Here is a 19468-nt window from a genome sequence, read left to right as displayed (position 1 = left end):
GAGGGAGGGGCAGGGGAGTCCAAAGGTTCTTTCAACAGAAGGGGAGAGCAGCAGGTTTTCTATCTGGGGCATGGTTTACATGTTTTATTGAATCCTCAGTTTGAGGGGTGGATGATGGACCAGTAGATTTCTATTTGGAAAACCTGGAAAAGGATCCTATGGGGAAAAAAATCTCCTGTATATACAATATGATTTCAATGATGGGTGTGTATATAAAGAAAAAACAACTGGAAGGAAATGTGCTTAACTATTAACAGCTTAATGGGCAGGGCACTGAGTCATCAGGTTGGCTCCCCAAACTTGGACTATTAGCACATCATGCTAAATTTTTCTGTGTCCTTTTCACCGCACCCTTCAGACTGGACACTTGGCCCCCATTTTTCTGGGTCTGACCTGGACTCCTCTCTGATTCCTCACCCCTACCACACAACCTTTCATTTCTTTGGGTAAAAACCCAGGATTGGATTCAACCTGGGAGCTTCTTACCCCTGTGCCACTCCATAGGTCCTGCAGTGTACTTCACCCACAAGGGAAGAAAGAGCAGGAGATGGACACTAAGTTGTAGGGGCTGAATATAAGCAACATTAAGACAGGAACCCCAAAGTTCCAATTTCCCATTTCACTTTTTTCACTTGGCTACCTGATCTAGTGAAAGGATGTGGAATTTTCTTGAGTCTTTTGCAAGCACAGCCTCTGTTGGTCCAGCGATCAGACATCAGTGAAATATAGTATCATTCTTCAAGTCCTGAATTAGGGTCTTTGTAAAACACGGTAACGGGCAAAATGAATTCCAAGTTACAGGGAATGGATATGGTGCTGCTTGAGGCCCTCCTTCCCAGGAAGTCTATAGGTTTCAAGAAGCACCACTTCACTTGTAGGCTTTCCTACTGGCTGAATGAGTATAGCATCCTGACTATGTGGGGATGGTTTTAGGATATGTCACACAATTAGGTTTTCAGACAGTTGGGGGCTGAAATAGCTTTGCCTTTGTTCCCCACTCCAAACTGTCCTTAGAGCAAATGCTATATGCCTGTCATGTGAATGGGTGCACTATCTGGGTACAGTTCTTTAGAAACCCCCTTGGAAAAATATTGCTAACCTCCTCTAGTTGGCCTCTTCAAAGAATATGAATTCCTGGGGCACACATTCATTCATACAATTATGTGGCCTTTTGAAAAGGATTTGTGAAAAATAATGCCAATTATGAGCTGGGCACACTAGCTCATGCCTGTAATCCCAGGGAGACTGAGGCAGGACGATCACTTGAGGCCAGGAGTTCAAGACGAGCCTGGGCAACATAGTGAGACCCTGTCTCTACATTAGGGCGTGGTGGCATGTGCCTATCATCGTAGCACTCGGGAGGCTGAGGTGGGAAGATTGCTTGAGCCCAGGAGTTGGAGATTACAGTGAGCTATGATTGTGCTACTGCACTCCAGCCTGGGTGACAGAGCGAGACTCTGTCTCTTAAAAAAAAATCAATTATGAATACAGGAACACTTCCATCTTTCCCTTGCAGCTCTTACTGGGAACAGTTTGCATGATATTCCACAGCCTGAGCTGGAGTAGGGGCTTTTGAAACATTCTTCAGATTTTCAGGGTTAGCCATTTCCTTAATCCTATGGCCCCATTTAGGAAGAGGTTTTTGTTTTTGTTTTTTTGTGGGGTTTTTTTTTGGGGGGGAGGGGGTTGCCTGTGTGTCACAAGCAACATTTATATTGGAAGCTGTCCCCTTTGATTTCTGAGTCATACAGCAGTGCCACATTTTGTTCAGTAATGAGGCCCAGGGACGGGCTGGATGATGGACTCCACATGCGAGGCGGAACTGCTGCGCGCCATCTGAGAAAGCCTCAAGATTACCGTTGCTGAGGCAGCCGCACTACTCCGTGACATAATGAGCAGAGCTCTCATCAGCCTGCTGATGCTGCTTATGAGGTCTGATGCTCTGAACTATGACAATGGTAATGGTAAGATGCGCTCTTAAATAGTGTGAGCGGTTTGCTCCATCAACTCTGTTGGTCTTGGGTGGAACAGGAATGGTGAAAGCCCTTGTTTGGGCTGATGTGTGAGCCCTGCCAGAGACAGCAGGCTCACGTTTAGGGTCTCTTACCTTATATGTCTCAAGATCTAATGAAGATTTCCTTCAGTGAATCTCAGGAAATAAGCAGGCTGGTGTAAAATTTTTAAATATATCCCCAAAACAATCATCGTAAGAAGAAAGGCTGCTTAGGATTCAAGGTAGTGGCTGAATTTAGCTGCTTCCCAGGAGCAAATGGATTTACATTGTTCGCTGAGGTTGTTTTCCTCCTTTCCTCTCCAGTTTCCCTCCCCTCTCCTCCCTCCTCTCCTCCCTCCTCTCGCCTCCTTTCTCTCTCCTCCTTTCTCTCTCCTCTCCTTTCCTCTCTCTGGCAGCAGCACCACCCCATTCAGCAGATACATTCAAGTAACAGTAAACAGGCAGCAAACAAGTTGGTTCTAGCAACAGTATATTTTATAAAGCTACAAACTACTCAAATAGACTTCCTTGTAGCCCAGAACTGCAAGCCTCCCAAAGAAATCCTGCCAGAACTCCAAGGAACAATAAGTACACATTGATATTGACCTGTAGTTTCCCTTCCTAGGAGCTCTGCCATAGGAGCTCTCTCTTCTGGTCAAACAGGTCTGCCCACCGTTCACCAAACACATGTCACAGCTTCCTGTCACCTGGAATGTTTGGCCCCTTCCTCTCCTTTATGACCCAAGGCCAACTCTACCTCTTCCATGAAACCTACCCTTTTCTCCTGCCAGCACCTCACATCTGCATATGGCATTTGGGAGATATGCTCTTGTTACAGTTACTCAGGTGAGTTTCTCATCGCTCCTATTAGCTTAGAACCTTCTGGAGTCAGGGACCACTTCTTACTCAGTTTCTCAATGGGACTTATAGAGCGCATCAGCTGTGATGGAGTGGTAAAGTGAACAAGTTCTGGAGCCAGATTACCTGAGTTCAAATCCAGCTTTGTTATTAATACTTACTAGCCGGGTGATCTCAGTTACATCACTTAGCCTCTATGTGCCTTAATGCCCCTGTACCATGGGCATATGAATAGTTCCTACTTCACGGGGTTATTTTGAGGATCAAACAAAGTGATACTTGCAAAGCACTTTGAACATTGCCTTTCATGCATTAAGTACTCAAGAAATGCTAGTCCTCTTTATGCACTCCAATCTGTACTCGCAGCAGGAATCACCAAATACCAAAGAATGGCATTCAGCCTGTCCCCCCACCATGGTGTCTAGCTCAGTTTTGCCTTACACCAAGTTTACCAGACACTCACTGAAGGAGTGGCCGGCTTTATTTATTTATTTATGTATTTATGTTTGAGACAGAGTCTCGCTCTATCACCCTGGCTAGAGTACAGTGGCATGCCCTATCTGGCTTTAAATGTCCTCCATACTCTGAACCTCTTAGCTGACAGTTTCTTCCATAGCCACCCAACACAGTCCTTCCTCCTTGCAGGACTCATTCCTGCTGGGGGCCTCTACTCACCCTGTTCCTCCTCCCTGGAATGCTAGCCCTACTTTCCTTTTTCCATCTCCTACCCATCCTTTACTTCTCCACTCAAACCTCACCTCCTCTAGGAAGCCTTCCCTGATTACTTCAGTTTACTCTCATCTTCCCCTTCTTTGAACTCCCTCAGCAGTCCAAGATAGAACCATGTAATTGAACACACACTGGTATTTTTCGTGGAAATTTCCTGGGTCTTGGTCTTCGCTCCTCAGGAAGTTGATAAATCCCTTAAGAACAGTTGGAATGTTTTCTCCTCCTCTGCCACCTACCCCGGCACATAGCCCTATGCCGGCTACCTAGCAGGTGTCCGGTAAAGACACGATGCATCCACATGCCCAGGCTGGGCAAGGGAAGATAAGGCCCTGGCTCTCCTGGCAGTGAGCTCAAGCTGGGGTGAAGAGCAGAAGACAGGGGACCGGTTTCTGCTGACTTCACTTATTTCTTTGTGGCCACGCAGGCCACAGAACTAGTAGGGTCTTCAGGTACGCCCTTGGTGGTGCAGATCTTGAAACTAGAATGATCGCTCAGTTAATGGTTGACATTCTTTGTTTACCTCAATGATTTCCAAGAATCACTGCTGCACATGATACACTTTGCAGTTCAGCTGCGTTGGCCTCGAGGGTAGAAGGCAATTTCTGAGGTTGTAGGGTTCTGGGATGGGATTGGAAATACTTTGGTCTATCCCCAGCCACTCGGGACATGGACGATAAGCAGCTGGCCACAGGGCGCCTTGGTACTGCCATATATATGGGTGGGAAGCACTGCAGGTTCCCACTTTGACCTCAGGTGCCAGGAAGAATCCCCCATGGCTTTTCCTCCCCATTGGCATATAGTTTTAGAGGCTGGGAGCTAAAAAAGATGGCCAGGATGGCACCCCGTGCAGGAGCCCTCTCTGCAGCTTACCCACACAGTGGCTCTACCTGAGGCTGGGGGTGGGGGAGGGCTGAGGAATGGTGGGGAGCCCAGGACCAGTGCAGTTTCCCAGACAGACTAAACATGGACATGTGGGTGACAATGATGCCTCTCTCCCTCTGGGACAGGGCAGTGACTCCAGGGTATGTGACCTGTCTCTCCAAACCCATTGGGAACTCAGGGGACCAGTCTTGTTTAATGATTGTGTGTAGGAGGAGGTGGGGCTGGTTAATATTTGTCTGGTTCCTCTTGGGCTATGGGCCATTTCTGGCTCCGGCCCTGGGCCTCGTTGTCCCTCCCCTGGGCTGGGCTGACAGTACCTGGTGGCATAGGGCAAACACACCTGCAGACATTCCCTGGGAAAGGGCAGCAGCAGCCAGGTATGGCAGTGTCGGGGAGGTGAGGAGACTGGGGACTGAGGGAGGTGGGCCAGGGAGGGCTGATGTGGCATAGGGGGCCAAAAACGGGGGCCTGGAGAGGCCCAGGTCTTGTCTTCTCTTGACCTCAGCATTTGGCTCCTTAGGTCCCTCCCATGCTTCCCTCTGAGCTGGGGCGAGGCCCCTACTGCCAGGTACCAGGCTTTGCTTAGCTTCTCTCTGCAGCCCCCAACTCTTATCCTCTTCCCAGGCTCAAAGTTGCATCTCCTCTCGCTCTTTTTTCCACAGCTGAGGATTTCCCTCATCCCCATAGGGCCAGATCCCCCAGGAAGACTTGAGGGACCCTGCAGGTGCGAAAGTGACCAACTTTGTCTCTCCGAGACATTTCCTACCACACAGGGTTAGGGTTTGGTGGGACTGTTGGGCACAGCCAGGTGCCATTTTCCTTTCCTGATTACAAGGCAAACCAGGCATGTGCCCAACACGGGACTACAGGTGGATGAATACAGTGTGAGCCGACTGCAGAGGGCCCAGCCAACAGGGCTGAAGATTTGGAAGCATGGGTTTCCATTTTCTTGAGGAAGGCAGGCAGACTCAAGCTGAGCTTGGAGTGACTGATGGTTTGGAGATCTAAAGGATGGGTGGTCCTCCAGCTGTTTGAAAGTTGTTCCACCTGTTGGGAATGGCACAGAAGAATGTGTGGACTTAGAAAATGAGATGAGGAGAGGAGAATATAGACAAGAAGGGTTTTAATGGAATAAAGTATAGATAAGGATGTAGCATGGCAACAGAGAAGGGACCCAGGCTTGAGTGAGGGGCCAACATGACACCTAATCTGAGCTCCAGCACTTACTTAACAGCTGTGTAATAAGTTACTCAGCTTTTTTGAGACTCCATAGCTGCATTTGTGAACTGAAGGTAACAGCTTGTGGTTCACAGGGTCGTTGTGAACATGAGAGTTCATGAACATACAGCTCTTAGCACATAGTAGGCATTCCATAAATGGTGACCGTTACAATAAACCCAAGTAAAGAGCAACAGGAAGTCAGATGGGTGATGGAGGAGTATGGGGGGTATAGTCCAAACAATGGGTAAGGGAGCTGGCATTAGCAGTTCTATGAAAAGACCACAGCAGTGAGTCTGAGGCGTGAGGATCGCTTGAGCCCAGGAGTTTGAGGCCAGCCTGGGTGACACCTTGAGACCTCGTCTCAAAAAAAAAAAAAAAAAAAAATAGACCATGGCAGAGAGAGGGAATGAGAAAATTGAAATGAGCAAGACTGGACCTGACCTAAGTCTGGCCACAGAATATGTACGACAGGGTGACAGGCTAAGTCTAGTGACTGCAATACCGTAGAACTGCAGGGCGGAGGCAGGGAAGAGAAGCAGGAGAAAAGGAAGAGGGCCGGAGGAGTTTGGCCTTAGCCACACCAAACTGATGAAGGTGGCCAGAAATTCAGAAGGAAATCTCAAAGAAAGCCCCATGTCCCTTCTTGACCAGAAGCTTTCTGTGAAATGGGGGAGGGAACATGGAGTCTGAGGCTCAATGTAATCTCATGCAGCCCAGCCAGGCCCTTTTCCCCAAACCCTCCACAAAAAACAAGGATTTTCCTGTAGCTGGAAGAAAGAACAGGGAGAGTGTGGAGGCAGAGAGAGAGAGAGAGACAGGCTTGATGAATGTTCACGCGCAGGCACAGGGATGAATACAGGTTTTTGAATAGTGGGCCTGGTCTCAGCTAGAATGCAAAGTCCTTAAAAAAAGAGAGGCTGCCAAAAACAGTGCTACATACAAAGGCCTTAAGGTCAGAGGAAAATAAATTTGAAACTTGACCTACCACTTAGCAGCAGCAGTGCAATTGCTGTTGAGGCAAGTTACTTAACTTCTCTGAGCCTCAACTTCCTTGTTTGAAAAATGGGGATAATATGACAGCACTGTCGTAAGGACTGAGATCACCTGATTTTGTACTGTGCGTGTGTGCTGGAGAAAACCTGAATCTGAGGAAAGGGCCAAAGCCTGACAAGGCCAGAGAAGTCTTGTCTAATTAAACATGAGAGCAGAACACGCCTGAAGCAACACAGCGCATATCAATACCTGGACTTTAACCCAAAGTCACGAAAACAGTTTGGATTTCAAAATCAGGTCACTCCCCTGGATGTTTTTTAAATGAAACCCTAGAGGTATTGATGTTGACATAGGGATCAGTTCTCCTTCCAAAGGGGAAAGCAAGAATTGAGATCCTAGTCAAAAACTGAGATCCTAGTGCCCACACAAGGGCTCTTGCAGGCCCCAAAGGGAGCTACTGGCTCTGTCTCAGAGGGCTGAAGAAGGTAAGAGGTGTGGAGCTACAAGAACCTAGAGACTTAGGGGTGACCAGGATGTCTGTGGTGCACCCCTGAGAGGCAGAGAGAAGAGAACAGCTAGGGTTTGCTTTGGAGACTGAGGAAGCAACCCAAGGAAGAAAGGAAAGGAAAAACAGACCAGACCAGGAGGCAATGGGAAAACCCTGGGAAGGAAGGCGAGGAAAAGAGTTGTCAATTGAGAGGAAAGGGGAGAAAGTGCTAAAGGAAAATAAGACAGACCAGTTTTGAACCTCCCTGTTCCTAAAAAATACCCATGGGAAAAAATGTTATTATTCTATCCAAGGCAGTGGAGCTTATAGGAAAAAGTATGGGCTTTGGAGTCAGCTTGACCTGGCGCAGATCCCGGCTTTGTCACTGCGTGACGCTTGGGTAAGTCTCTTCGCCTTTCTTTGCCTCAGTTTCCTCATCCATGACATGAGAATAAAAACAACACCTACCTCAAGGAGTTGTTCTGAGGATTACATGAGCTAGTGTGTGTGCAAGGGCCTGGCACATAACAGGTACACAGTAAGTGGTTACGCTTAATCATTCTCCGAGCCCACCTGTTTCAGAGGGTAACCCATCTCACTGGCCAAGCATCTTTATGGCTGTCTGTGGTGCCTATTGCAGCAGCTTTGCCTTTAGGATCCCAGGCTTGGGGGACCGGGCACTGTGGTTCACACCTGTGATCCTAGCCCTCTGGGAGGCCGAGCCGGGAGGACTGCTTGAGCTCAGGAGTTCAAGACCAGCCTGAGCAAGAGCGAGACCCCATTTCTACTAAAAATAGAAAAAAATAGCTGGACATGGTGGCACATGCCTGTAGTCCCAGCTAATCGGGAGTCTGAGGCAGGAGGATCGCTTGAGCCCAGGAGTTTGAGGTTGCTGTGAGCTAGGCTGACACCATGGCACTGGAGCCCAGGTGAAAGAGAGACTCTGTCTAAAAAAAAAAAAAAACAAAACAAAAAAAACCGAATCCCAGGCTTGGGAGAAAGGACACCCGTGCTGTGCTTCCCCTTGCTGGTTTAGGCACACGACATGAATTTACCAAGGCTTTTTTTCTTTTTAGCTAAATGAAGAAACCTTGTTTAGAGAAGTAACCTGTGGACTGTCCCTTCTTCTCCCAGTTTCTTTCACTGCATTCCCCCACTTTTCCGGTTGCTGTTAACCCTACCCTTTCCCTCTACAACAGAGAGGACCACTCAGAACTGAATATGGGGCTCCTTCCACGACAACTGGCTCTACTGGAGCATGCGCTGGGGTCAGGAAATGATCCCAGGGACCACTGCATTTCTTGTGGTCCAGGGCTGCATGTTCTCCTCACATCCGGTTCCCTGCTTCTAGCATGATCTCCTTGCTACTTAATGGCAGAAGTGGTGGAAGGTGGGGAGATGCCTTCTTTGCCTGCCTAAGGGATAGAGGAGAATTTCTTCCCTAGAGCAACTGGCAAGCTTCTGAAAGCAAGAGGTTACAATACGCACTTGAAGTTGAGGGCAAGGCAGCAATGGAGCTGTCTGTTCTATCTCAGACAGACACTATAGGTCAACAACAGCACTGGGGAGAAAAAAAGAGAGATCTTGGCTTTAGCAGACCATTCAGTCCCCCAAAGCAACACATTTTCTCTTCCTAAGAAAGTTCTTAACCCCCTTGATCACCAACTATGAAACCGGAGCTGGGCTAAGAACTTCTGCAGGTTGCCTCATTGAATCTCATGATAATTGGGTATTTACCTTATTTGTAGATGAGCAAGCAGGCTCAGAGAAGTTCAGTAACTAGCCCAAGGTAGGATTAGGTGAAATAGCAGGATTCAACACAAAGCTACGTGACTGTTACCTATTCCATCTCTAACCTTCTGTCTGCTTGTGATCTTTTGCTTTCTCCTTCTGGCTTGCACCCACCACGTGCACATTTGACCACCCCTGTAACAGTTCCCTTTTGTGCACTCAAAGAGGGACAATCAGGGTTTGCTCCATGACACTGGAGTTGGGATGTGCTCACAGGTCAACAGCTTCCTTGTTTCATGTGCTTTTATGAGTAACATCAGCCTTTGCTTTTTTTTTTTTTAATGGCTAGACTTTGCTTTTTGCTGACACTATCTGCAAAACCACAAGGAGTCTGCTGTGGAAAGGGCCTAGACTTCTGCTTCAAACACTTTTGCATTTCATCCTACCCTGCCACTTTGTCGCTGTGTGACCTAGAGTGAGTTACCTATCTGAGCTTCAGCTTCCTCATCTAGAAAATGGGGTAGCAGACTTGCTAAATGGGTCAAAAGAAAGAATGTATGGGAAAATGCCTAGCACAGTTCCTGGCGTGATAAATATGAGCTCCCTTTCCTCTCCTCTAGCTCACCCAAACCCTGGAGGGGATCTAAGCCTGGGAAAAATCCCGCTGACCCTAAGTTTCTGATAGGGCTATGGGGGAGGACCTCAGCCCGGAGCCTCCTGGTCCCCGGGGGTCCCCTCTTACATGCACCTGCCTGTGTTTCATCTCCCTCCCCCTGTAACCATTCTTCTGGTGGGGCTATGTGGCGGGTGCGGCGATGGACCGGGCGGGCACAGAACAGGTGGGTGCAGGCTGGGTGTCCGGCGCTGGGACACAAGTGCTCTGTGTGTAGGGTGGGCGGAAGTCAGGGCGTTTGATCTGAATTCTAAAGGGCGTTGTTCAGAGCCCCACAAAGGTCCCATTGTGCAGACACTGGGTATAAAGCAGCATATGACTCCCCAGCACCGGGCGGCGATGAATTGGGACGCAGGCGCGGACCCAGGGACCACTCCCTCTGCACAGACATGAGACCATAGGGGACCTGTCTGGGTGGCCTCTGGGATAGGCGCTCCCCAAGGTAACAGGGCTTTGTTGGGTTTGTCCCAGGTCCAGTGTTGAGCAGCTAGGGGGTGGGGAGCCAGAGGGGATGGCTGACAGCAGGACAAGATGGGCTTGGCAAAGAAAGGGGCTGGAAAGGAAAGAATGTTGAATGAAAGCGAAGAAGGGGGATGAGGCTCAAGGAGGTCAAGTCAAGTGAGTGAGGAGGAGGAGAGGCTGGCAAGGGAGATGGGGTGATGAGGAAAGCTATGACTATCCCTCCTTTCCTGCCACTGGCTCTTGGAAGAGGTGGGGGTGGGGCGGGCAGGCAGCGTTATGGTGCCCGGCTTCCTGCCCCAGCTTTCTGATGGCTTCCTTCATGGCTCGTGTTTTGCAGGTGTGAATGAGGCAGGATGAACTGGACAGGTTTATACACCTTGCTCAGTGGCGTTAACCGGCATTCTACTGCCATTGGCCGAGTATGGCTCTCGGTCATCTTCATCTTCAGAATCATGGTGTTGGTGGTGGCTGCAGAGAGTGTGTGGGGTGACGAGAAATCTTCCTTCATCTGTAACACCCTCCAGCCTGGCTGCAACAGCGTCTGCTATGACCACTTTTTCCCCATTTCCCATGTGCGTCTGTGGTCCTTGCAGCTCATCTTAGTTTCCACTCCAGCTCTCCTCGTGGCCATGCATGTAGCGCACCAGCAGCACATAGAGAAGAAAATGCTGCGGCTTGAGGGCCACGGGGACCCCCTACACCTGGAGGAGGTGAAGAGGCACAAGGTCCACATCTCAGGGACGCTGTGGTGGACCTATGTCATCAGCGTGGTGTTCCGGCTGCTGTTCGAGGCCGTCTTCATGTACGTCTTTTATCTGCTCTACCCTGGCTATGCCATGGTGCGGCTGGTCAAGTGTGAGGCCTACCCCTGCCCCAACACGGTGGACTGCTTCGTGTCCCGCCCGACCGAGAAAACCGTCTTCACTGTCTTCATGCTAGCCGCCTCCGGCATCTGCATCATCCTCAACGTGGCCGAGGTGGTGTACCTCATCATCCGGGCCTGCGCCCGCCGGGCCCAGCGCCGCTCCAATCCGCCCTCCCGCAAGGGCTCAGGCTTCGGCCACCGCCTCTCACCTGAATACAAGCAAAATGAGATCAACAAGCTGCTGAGCGAGCAGGATGGCTCCCTGAAAGACATACTGCGCCGCAGCCCCGGCACTGGGGCCGGGCTGGCTGAGAAGAGCGACCGCTGCTCGGCCTGCTGATGCCACATACCAGGCAACGTCCCATCCCGCCCCTGCCCCTGCCCTGGAGAGCCCCTCCTTCTCCCCTGCCGGTGCACAGGCCTCTGCCTGCTAGGGATTATTCGATCAAAACCTTCCTTCCCTCCCTACTTCCCTTCCTCCCAGGGCCTTCTGACTGAGGAGCTGGAGGGGTGGGGAGCCGGAGGCCACCGAAGCCAGTGCTCAAGGTCACTGAGGGTGTGGGCAGCTCTTGTTGCCTGTACCCCTTCCTCTTCCCTCTCCCTCTCCCTGGGGGCCACTGGGGACAAGAGGTGGGATGCTCTGACAGCATCTCCAATTATGAAACTAATCTTAACCCCGTGCTGTCAGATACCCTATTTCTGGAGTCACATCAGTGGGGAGGGATGTGGGTAAGTGGAGTGGGGGGTGCTGTGGACATGTGGGTGGAGAAGGGAGGGTGGCAAGCACAACAAAAGGAGGAACAGCCTTGCTGGCCACAAGGAAAAGGAGGATAGGTGTGGGGTGAGGAGTTAGGGAGGGCAAAGCAGGCAGAAAAGTTGGAGTGGGGGTTGGTCAGGGCTGCCTCTGCCTCTACTCCCCAAGACCTCTCTCTGCCTGAAATGTTACACATTAAACAGGATTTTACAGTAAATGAAGAGGTGGCTTGTGTGTTTGTCAAGTTCTTTCTCCTGCAACCTCTGACCTCCCCCTGGATGAGCTGGCCTTGGCTTTTTGCTGATTGAGAAAGGAATGGGGCAAGAGAAATAGTGACTTGAGTAGCTGAAGCTGCAAATGAGGAACCACTGCACTCCTGGCCCAGCAAAGCCAGACCCCAAGCCACTCTTTCCTGGTTTTTTTGTTGCTGTTCTTGTTTTTTGTTTTTGTTGTTGTTGTTTTTTTTTTTTTTTTCATTTTCTAATAACAGCTTTATTGGATCTAATTCACATACCCCCTTTCCTCTAATTTTAAAGAGATTAAAATGACAACTCCCTCTGGAGAGACAGGAAATGATAGAGAAATTTCTCACATCCTGGAGAGTGGCACACATTCCCTGGGTACCTTGGCAAGAGCCCTCCCCTGCACTCCTGAGAGACCTGTTCCCTTACTCCCTTGAAACTGGGCATTCCCTGCAAACTGATGTCCCACAATCCACCCATGAGGTTGCACAATGACTCAAAGGCATCACCCTTTCCTCTGGACATACCCCCAAATTCCATCCTCTTTCCCAGTTTCCTTCTCTTGGGAATCAATGCCCCTCACCCTAGAGATGCCTCCACCGCAGGTCAAACATTTCACAGCAGCAGTTTCCTCGCCAGCATCACCCTCCCCTGTCAGCTGTGGTAGGAAAATCCTGGGCCGGGACTTGAAAAGCCTGGGCTCACATTCCGGTTCTGTCACTTATTAGCAAATCTTTTCCTTCCCCAAGCCTCAGTTTCCCTGTGAACAAACAAGGGTTGGCCTAGCACCTCTCTAAAGCTCCCTTCAACACTCCATGCTCCTGGGATTCCTAAAAGACTTCCCCAGCCTCACAGGGGCTTCCTCCTCTCAGAGTCACTGCCCTCACAAACGGCCCCTCAGAGTAAAAGTTTTCCCCCATGGCAAGTGTCCCTCCTCAGCTTCCTTACCTCCTAGCAGGAGAAATTATTTGCCGCTCCCTCTCAGAGTATGCAGACTCCATGTGGGAAGTACTGTATATCAGGAAGGAGGAGAAAATCAGACATAATCGTATCACAGTTGGTCTCCCCTGAAACAGTTTTTCCCCTTCACAGAGAAGGCATGGAAGGTTTCCTCATTCAAGGAGATTTCTTCTTTAGAAAAGAAAAGGGAGAGTAAATATTCCTTTTCACCACACTTAGCAACCCCCGAGAGAGCGCTTCCCCTCTCTTAAAAGAGAAGCATTCCTTCCCTTGAAGAAATTTCCTTTCCCCTTAGAAACTGGCATCATGCTCTGTCAGAGGAGAGGGCCACACCCCCTTCATGGTGGGACAGATTCCTTTACTTATTGAAATCCACCCCCTTCACCCACAACAATATAACAAACACAGAGCATCCCCTCCCCATCCAAAGGGCCATCAAAAGAAATATTTTCTTTTAAAAATTCCATCCTGGTCCATGAAGGAACTTCATGCCCTCCCCACGTTGAGAAATGCTAACCCCATCATCACCTAAGAAATTTAGTTTCTCTTCAAAATATTCCCCTAATGCCCCTTGGAAAGAGGCTCCAACTCCAGATCAAGGCTTTCCTCTCCAGGGGGCAGTGGTGGGACAATAAAGCTATCAGGCTGGGTGTTACAGCCCAAGGGGGAGACACATGATTCTTGTGTCCAGTGAACCAGGTAGGAACAAGCCCAAGAAACCTTCAGGGGACCTGGTAGACACAATGTCTCAGGGGAATTGCGGGGTGAGTCAGGCTCACCCCAGGGCTGACTTTTTAAATCTGAGGCTCTGTCACAAGAGTATAAGGGAGAGACACTGAGGCAAGTGGGACTTAGTATCTGTCATATAGTAGACACTCAAAATTGCTGAGCACACGGGGTAGTGAAGAGGGTATCGGAATTAGGAGACCTAGTTTTCCATCAATCACCTCTGTCCCCTTAGACACATGATATTTACCCTCTCTGGGTCTCAGTTTCCTCATCTCCAAGATAGGGTTAATGATAACCTCTCTACCTCTTTCACAGAGCTTTTGTGAGACTCAAACAAGATGTGCTCAAAACCAGATTATGAGCTTTAAAGAAAGGTAAGATAGTAACATAAGCACTGAGACCATAGCCTTGAGGCATGCTAGAACTCTTAATGAGCCAGAAAGGAGTGAGGCTGGTTCAGCTAGGCTGAAGCCAGTGGAAAGAACTTGGCAATAATAGAGTTGGCTCCCCAGGGAGTGGACAGCAGTCCAAACGGCAAAGTCCAAGAGGTGTTGCAAACTTGAGCATAATCCATTTAAGGGTCAATATTCAAGGGGTCTGATCTGAGAGCAGAAAAGGCCTCGTAACAGGAGGTTCTTGCACACTGTCTCTTGTGATACTGGTGCTTTTAGGGACATCTATGGTCTTGTAGGTGTCTGTGTGCAGACATGCCAGAAACTGGGGGCAAAGGAACAGAGTCAGCTCCTGGATGAAGGGGCTGGCTGAGCTAGGAGAGTAGTCAAGGCCCCAGGCAGCTGAGTTGGAATTTCAAAGCAAGCTGTAGTATCCATAGAGAATTGGCATGGCAACCACAAACTGGTTCAGATGCTCAGTCAGATAGCCTGGGTGCACACAGTGGGGGCTAGAGGAAAATGCTTGCTCCATTTACTGATGCCACAATGCTGAAATGCCAGACCTGACCTGTGATAGAAAAGCGGCCATGCAATCGTACCAAGCTGGGCTCCCTTCGATTCCTGGACGAGGGCAGGCTGAACCTGCAGCATCAAGGGGAGAAAGGATGAGAGAATTCTAGGGAGGGGGAAATAAATCAGGCAAAAGAACATATATAGAGGCCGGGCGCGGTGGCTCACGCCTGTAATCCTAGCTCTGGGAGGCCGAGGCGGGTGGATCGCTCGAGGTCAGGAGTTCGAGACCAGCCTGAGCAAGAGTGAGACCCCGTCTCTACTAAAAATAGAAAGAAATTATCTGGCCAACTAAAAATATATATACAAAAAAATTAGCCGGGCATGGTGGCGCATGTCTGTAGTCCCAGCTACTCGGGAGGCTGAGGCAGTAGGATCGCTTAAGCCCAGGAGTCTGAGGTTGCTGTGAGCTAGGCTGATGCCACGGCACTCACTCTAGCCGGGGCAACAAAGTGAGACTCTGTCTCAAAAAAAAAAAAAAAAAAGAACATATATAGAGACAGGACAGGAGTGACACCTTCCAACTTGTGTGTTTAGAAGCTTATTCTAGGCCAGGTGCGGTGGCTCACATCTGTAATCCTAGCACTCTGGGAGGCCAAGGTGGGAGGATCTCTTGAGGTCAGGAGTTCAAGACCAGCCTGAGCAAGAGCAAGACCTCATTTCTAGTAAAAATAGTAAAAATTAGCAGGGCATGGTGGTGCATGCCTAGAGTCCCAGCTGCTCTGGAGGCTGAAGCAGGAGGATCTCTTGAGCCCAGGAGTTTGAGGTTGCAGTGAGCTATGATGACACCACTGCACTCTATCCAGGGCGGCAGATCGAGACTCTATCTAAAAAAAAAAAAAAAAAAAAAAAAGGAACAGGCCTGGTCAATAGCAAGCTCTATACAAGTGTGTGCTGTTATTTCGTCTCAGCATCTTTGCCTTCCCTCCAGCTATTCACCAACTCTCTCAAACACTGGGCTAAACTCTTTGTCTCACCTAATTAATATGCTTTCTTGACTGACTAGTTGTCAACTGTGTGTGTGCTTAAGCAAGCCAGTCTGTATGTTTTCATGCATATGTATCGGCACATATGACCACATTCTTATATACGTAACAGGATGACTGTGAGGGAAGTATCTTCATTCTTAATGTAATTTTAATGAAAAGAAAGTGTTCCATTCATAATATAGTCTGAAACTTTATTACCAGACTTAGAAATTACTTAGGTGTATGAAAGGAAAGGAGACTGTTTATGGAGCACCCAGTATGTGCCAGATTTGGTGCTAAATCAAGCACTGATGTATATAATCTCAGTACTGGCAAGGTAGATAGCTATTATTACCCTCATACTTGTAGATGAGGAAATGGAGGCTCAGAGAGGTTAAGTAATATTATCCAAAGTTTGCACAGCAGAGCTAGAATTAAAACCTAGGCCTATCCTAATCCAAAACCTGTGCTGTTTCCTCTCTTCCAAAGTAAGCACTCCATGCTGCCTTAGGAAGTGTTTCAGGAGAGAGGGTGAGGAGCTTAGTATTATATAAGATATCCCTAAATACTAACCTGCTGGAAAACAAAATGTGCATTTGGGACCTCTAAGGTTAAGGGAGAGAAATGATGAAAGTTGAGGAGGGGGCTTCCCTTGGCTCAGACAGGCCAGGCAGGGTGGTCTGGGGGGAGAGAGCCCCTCCCAGGATCTCTGCCCCAGAGCAGGATCCAGAAATTGTCTATCCCTTGGAAGCAAGGCAATTTGGGGAGAGCAGGGAAGACAAAGAGAGGCAAGTTATTCAGAATTCTCTCCCCTCCAAAGGCCCTTTGTCTCCCTTAGCCTTAGGAGTCCCAAACGCACACTTTGTCTTCCTGCAGTCTCTCTTAGCCCCTTTCTGTTTCTGCTCCAGCTTCCCTTCCAAGGACAAAGCCTTTCTTTCCTCAACTAGAGATAAATGTCTTGAAATGCAGATACCTGAGAGAATTTAACATGGAATAGAACTCATTTGCACTAAAATACAATTAACCTACAAAGGGGTCTGATAATTCCACTTCTGGAATCTTCCCCAAAGCCCTTTCCTCCTTAGCATTCCCATTGTTGCCACTGCCTCCCTTCAGGACTTGCCACAATCTAACTGATAATGTGGAGAAGAGCTAACTAAAGCACTGTGCTAAACATCATCTCCTTTAATCCTCACTTCAGTGGGGAAGCACCATATTGTTCCCATTTTACAGATGACGAAACTGAGGCACATGTAGGTTAAGTAACTTGCCCAGGCCACATAGCTGGGAAAGAAAGGGCTGAGTCAGGAAACTGGAATTCACTTCTGCCAGCTGCCAAAGGCAAAGCAAGCACTAACCATTTCTGTACCATACTTCTTCCTGTAACCAGCCTCCTGGGTTTCTTCAGCATCCAATTCTACATCTCCCCAGACATACTAGAGGTGCCGTAAAACATGAAGTGTATCCTGCCAATTCTTTGTGAAAGTGCTTCATGGTTTCCCACTGCTTCTAGGATAAAGTATGACAGGAATACAAACTATCTAAGATAAAGTGTGGCCATCCCAGCTTGCCAGGACTGAGGGGTTTCTCAGGATGCTGAACTTTCATTGCTAAAACTGGGAAAGTCCTGGCCAAACCGAGATGGTTGGTCACCCTAGCAGGGTGTGGCATGGCATGGCATTCAGTGCCTTTTACAATTCTATCTCTATTTTCCCAGCAACACCTCCCACCACCCCTCATCCTCTCCACTATGTCCTCTCCACCTCTTTTGCAGCCTAACCACCCTTTCCTGCAGACACTCCATGTTATGTCTACATGCCTTCGTTCACACTGATTCTTGCACCCCTGCTCTGCCTGACAAACTATTGTCCAGTCTTCATGAAAATGCAGCTCCCATGTCACCTGTGGTCTTTCATGATTTCCTGGGAGAGACTGAGAAACAATTACATTCTACCTTGGCTATTTTATTGGTATGTGAGTCTTTCCCAGGGTCAGGACTAGGGTGAGGCAATCGAGGCACCTAGAAAGCAAAATGTTAGGAGTACTTGCTCTCCGCGTTGTACAAATGCCAACCCTATATTTGTGTGACCCCCAAGAGCAAGCACCTTTTTACATTCTGCATGCTGGGTGCCTTGATCGCCTCACCTTAGTCCCAGCCCTGGTCTTCCCTATCAGACTAGAAACTTCTCAAGAGTAGGCCCCCAATTCTTACTCATCTTTTTATCCATAGTGACTACTATCACAAGGCTGGACAAAGAGTAGAAATCTAGTTGAACAAATGACAGGCCTTTCCTTGTTCCAACAGATGAAGGGGGTAAGAGGAAAAGGATGGCTTTGGGTCTTGCTGTGGATAGGATAAGGAGAAGGCTTCAATTAAGACTTCATCTTGGGCCAGGCACAGTGGCTCATGCCTGTGATCTCAGCACTTTGGGAGGCCTGAGGCAGGAGGATCACTTGAGGCCAGGAGTTCAAGACCAGCCTGGGCAACATAGCAAGACCCCTTTCTGCAAAAAAAAAAAAAAAAATTAAATAGTGACTACTCAGGAGGCTGATGATGGAGGATTGCTTCACTTGATCCCAGGAGTTCAAGGTGCAGTGAGCTATGATCACACCACTGCACTCCAGCCTGGGTGACAGAGAAGAAAAAAGACTTCATCTGGACTGTGAAGACAGCATTTTGTCCCGTGGTTATACCTTTGGCACTGGGCAGATTTGGGGCTCCTCCTACTTCTCTGATCTCTTCATCTCAGTCTCTCTCTGGTTAACTGAGACATTTTCCAAATTACCATTTTTTGTCCTCTTCTTTCTTCACTCTATTTTCCCAAGACCTTGTCCATTCCCAGAGCTTTAGCTAGGAGCTCTTTGCAGATGACTTTTAAATTGACACTTCATCTCTCTTCTAAGGCTCAGACCTGAAATTTTAACTGCCTAGTATATATGGTAACATCTGGCATCAATATTTGCTCTTTCATATCTATTTTCTCATCTGACCTTCCCAACAATTCTATGAGAAAGTCAGGGCAGAATATGAACCCATTTTTTAGATGAGGCCCCAAAAGGTAGGCTTGCCCAAGTTTTCATGGCAGATCTATGACTAGAAACTCAAGTTTGGGTATTCTTTCTGCTATGCCATGTTGCATGGCCCACTGTATCGGTGTTTCAATGGAATCTCGAACCCAGTGTGATCAAAATCTCAACTTACAGCCGGGCACAGCAGGCGCGGTGGCTCACGCCTGTAATCCTAGCACTCTGGGAGGCCGAGGTGGGAGGATCGCTTGAGGTCAGGAACCCGTCTCTACTAAAAATAGAAAAATTAGCCAGGTGTGGCAGCACATGCCTATAGTCCCAGCTACTAGGGAGGCTGAGGCAGGAGGATTGCTTGAGCCCAGGAGTTTGAGGTTGCTGTGAGCTAGGCTGATGCCACAGCACTCTAGCCCAGGCAACAGAGTGAGAGTCCGTCTCAAAAAAAAAAAAAAAATCTCAACTTACTACCAACTTCTTCCCACTCCCAATAACACACACACACACACACACACACACACACAACCAAAAACAATCCTGCCCCTTGGTTTCCCACCTTGGTTAAAGGTATCTTATTCGTCCAGCCATCAAGGCTAAAACCCTGGGGTTCTAGACATAGGCTTTCTGCAAAAAAAAAAAAAAAAAAAGGCTGGGCGCAGTGGCTCACACCTGTAATTCTAGCACTCTGGGAGGCCGAGGCAGGCAGATTGTTTGAGCTCAAGAGTTCGAGACCAGCCTGAGCAAGAGCGAGACCCCGTCTCTACTAAAAATAAAGAAATTATCTGGACAACTAAAAACATATAGAAAAAATTAGCCAGGCATGGTGGCGCATGCCTGTAGTCCCAGGTACTTGGGAGGCTGAGGCAGGAGGATTGCTTGAGCCCAGGAGTTTGAGGTTGCTGTGAGTTAGGCTGACGCCACAGCCCTCTAGTCCTGGG

General features: G+C 48.7%; 1 protein-coding gene across 5 annotated transcripts; it reads left to right on the top strand.

Moving 5' to 3' along the window:
- Positions 1 to 4743: 4743 nt before the first annotated feature.
- Positions 4744 to 11869, top strand: GJB1 (gap junction protein beta 1). Of its 5 annotated transcripts, XM_045538658.1 has the most exons (3): positions 4752 to 4839; positions 7478 to 7563; positions 10367 to 11869. In XM_045538658.1, exon 3 carries the CDS (start codon positions 10383 to 10385, stop codon positions 11232 to 11234), a length of 852 nt encoding a protein of 283 aa, XP_045394614.1. In that variant the 5' UTR covers positions 4752 to 4839; positions 7478 to 7563; positions 10367 to 10382; the 3' UTR covers positions 11235 to 11869. The 5 variants fall into 5 exon arrangements, with proteins under 5 accessions (XP_045394611.1, XP_045394614.1, XP_045394613.1 ...); XM_045538655.1 differs by lacking the exon at positions 7478 to 7563 and having other exon boundaries at positions 4744 to 4839; XM_045538657.1 differs by lacking the exon at positions 7478 to 7563 and having other exon boundaries at positions 4752 to 4858.
- Positions 11870 to 19468: the final 7599 nt, after the last annotated feature.

Source organism: Lemur catta, chromosome X (assembly GCF_020740605.2).
Source record: "Lemur catta isolate mLemCat1 chromosome X, mLemCat1.pri, whole genome shotgun sequence".
Taxonomy (NCBI): domain Eukaryota; kingdom Metazoa; phylum Chordata; class Mammalia; order Primates; family Lemuridae; genus Lemur; species Lemur catta.
Note: the sequence above shows the minus strand (reverse complement) of the source record. Positions and strands in the feature narration are given on the sequence as shown.

Excerpts from the sequence above, each read along its gene's own strand:
- GJB1 (XM_045538655.1), top strand. The coding sequence starts at position 10,383 with ATGAACTGGACAGGTTTATACACCTTGCTCAGTGGCGTTAACCGGCAT.